Source organism: Sycon ciliatum, chromosome 6 (genome assembly GCF_964019385.1).
Source record: "Sycon ciliatum chromosome 6, ocSycCili1.1, whole genome shotgun sequence".
In the NCBI taxonomy this organism is placed as follows: Eukaryota; Metazoa; Porifera; class Calcarea; order Leucosolenida; family Sycettidae; genus Sycon; species Sycon ciliatum.
Genome location: NC_088648.1, coordinates 7,599,879 through 7,601,785, shown reverse-complemented (window position 1 = coordinate 7,601,785; position 1,907 = coordinate 7,599,879). Strand labels below are relative to the sequence as shown.

At 52.0% G+C, this 1,907-nt stretch overlaps 1 protein-coding gene across 1 annotated transcript; it reads left to right on the top strand.

Annotated features, from left to right (window-relative positions):
* Nucleotides 1–219: 219 nt before the first annotated feature.
* LOC135819999 (uncharacterized) lies at nucleotides 220–651 on the top strand. The gene has a single exon (XM_065333299.1). It carries the CDS (start codon nucleotides 220–222, stop codon nucleotides 649–651), a length of 432 nt encoding a protein of 143 aa, XP_065189371.1.
* The last annotated feature ends 1,256 nt before the right edge of the window (nucleotides 652–1,907 follow it).

Genomic DNA, 1,907 nt, shown 5'->3' with positions numbered 1-1,907 from the left:
TGACCTCAAGCGGCATGCGCCATACTGCAGATTTCGGGTCTAGAACCTCAGTGTGAGGAAGCCATCGCTATCATTGCTACGGCAATGGGCGTTCAAGGTTCAAGGTTCAAGGTTCAAGGTGTATGCATGTGTTCATGTGTGTATGTATGTATGTATGTATGTGTGTGTACGGGTACATGTGTGCGTGCGTGTGTGCGTGTGTGCGTGTGCTTTATTAACATGGCCATTACGGGCGTTGTCTATGGAGTGACTGTCCTGGCCGTCCTGCTTTATGGCTCTGAGAGTTGGACCGTTAGGCAGCGTGATGTCCGTCGCCTGGAATCCTTTCATCTGCAGTGCGTGCGTTCCATCCTGAAGGTCAATCGTGGCTGGCAGATAGAGGAGCACATCTCCTCTCTCCAGGTGTGCAAGATGTGGGGCGATATGAAGGAGATCGCGGATAAAGTCAAAGTCTGCCGACTTCGATGGCTTGGCCACGTGTCCCGCATGCAGGATCGAATCCCTCGTCAGCTGCTGTACGGCTCGTTACCGTCCAAACGTCCACCGCATGGACCCCATAAGCGCTGGAAGGACTCCGCAAAGTGCGATTTGATGGCTGCTGGCGTTCCTCTGGAGCATCTTGGTGACATCGTCCAAGATCGACAGGGATAGCGGGCCACTTGCCGTGACGCTGTCGACGCTATTGTCCAGTCCCGCATGGAGCCTGTGGCGAAGCCCCTCATCTGTGGCACTTGTGCGCGCAGTTTTCGTCGGCCACAGGATATTGCGAGGCACAAATGTAACGCTGTTCGCGCAGCCAGCGCGCGCTGAGTCTGGCGTTCCCCGCCCTGTGTACAACACGTCTCCTGGTCTGCCCCTTATGGGGCCACGTAGGCAGTCATGGCAGTGGAAGAAGGAAGAAGGAAGGAAGGAAGGTGTGTGTGTGTGTGCGCGTGTGTGCGTATGTGCCGTGTGTATGCATGTAATGTAGTTATGTGTGTACGCGTGCATGTGTGTGCGTACGTGGGTGCGTGCATGCATATGTGTGTGTGTGTGTGTGTGTGTGTGTGTGTGTGTGTGTGTGTGTGTGTGTGTGTGTGTGTGTGTCTGAAAGCTACGTGAATAGTTTAAGCTAGGTGACAATTTCTTTCTGGATGGAAAGGTTGGGGTTGTGCTTCCTAATGATTACAGCTACCAATACTTTGAATTCACACAATCTACGTGTGCACCATAAAGTTGTGAAACACAATTCATCATCATCTGAACCGCATTGACTAAAGGACACCCGGTATTCCTTTCTGACTCTCATCTTCCATCTGGTAACCCTAAGGCTCTACATCCAAGTCTTCCTCTCCATCTCTACGAGTACTTTCTTTTGCTATGGTCTATGGTCTAAGTATTAGAGCTCCAGGAGGAGTCCAGACAAGTTTCTGTTTTGTGGAAGTACAGAGAAAGATCGCTCACAACGCCCATCGAGAAACTCCACTTGTCGCTCCTGTGGAAAGGAGGGTCATTTCGCTAGAGTATGTCAGTCCAAGAAGCCAAGGCCGACACAGCAGGAGATGGCCTCTGTCTCCAGTGAACCCGAAGAGTACTTTTTGGGTTCGGTCGACGGTGATGGGCCATGGATGGCCACCGTATCCCTGAATGGAACACCGGTGTTGATCAAGAATGACACAGGGGCCAAGGTAACGGTCATACCGTCATCGTTGCTTAATACACTCGAATGCTGCACGGTGATGAAGAGCACGCAAACTCTCACCAGCGCCAGTAGCACGAAGCTTCAGGTTGATGGTGTCCTAAGCACACCCTTGTCAGTCGGTGAAGAGTGCTCAGTATAAGACGTGTGTGTTGTCACTAATGTCCGACAAGCCTTGCTGGGACAACCCGACATCATTGGCCTGAACCTGTTGGAGGTCAACCCGTAT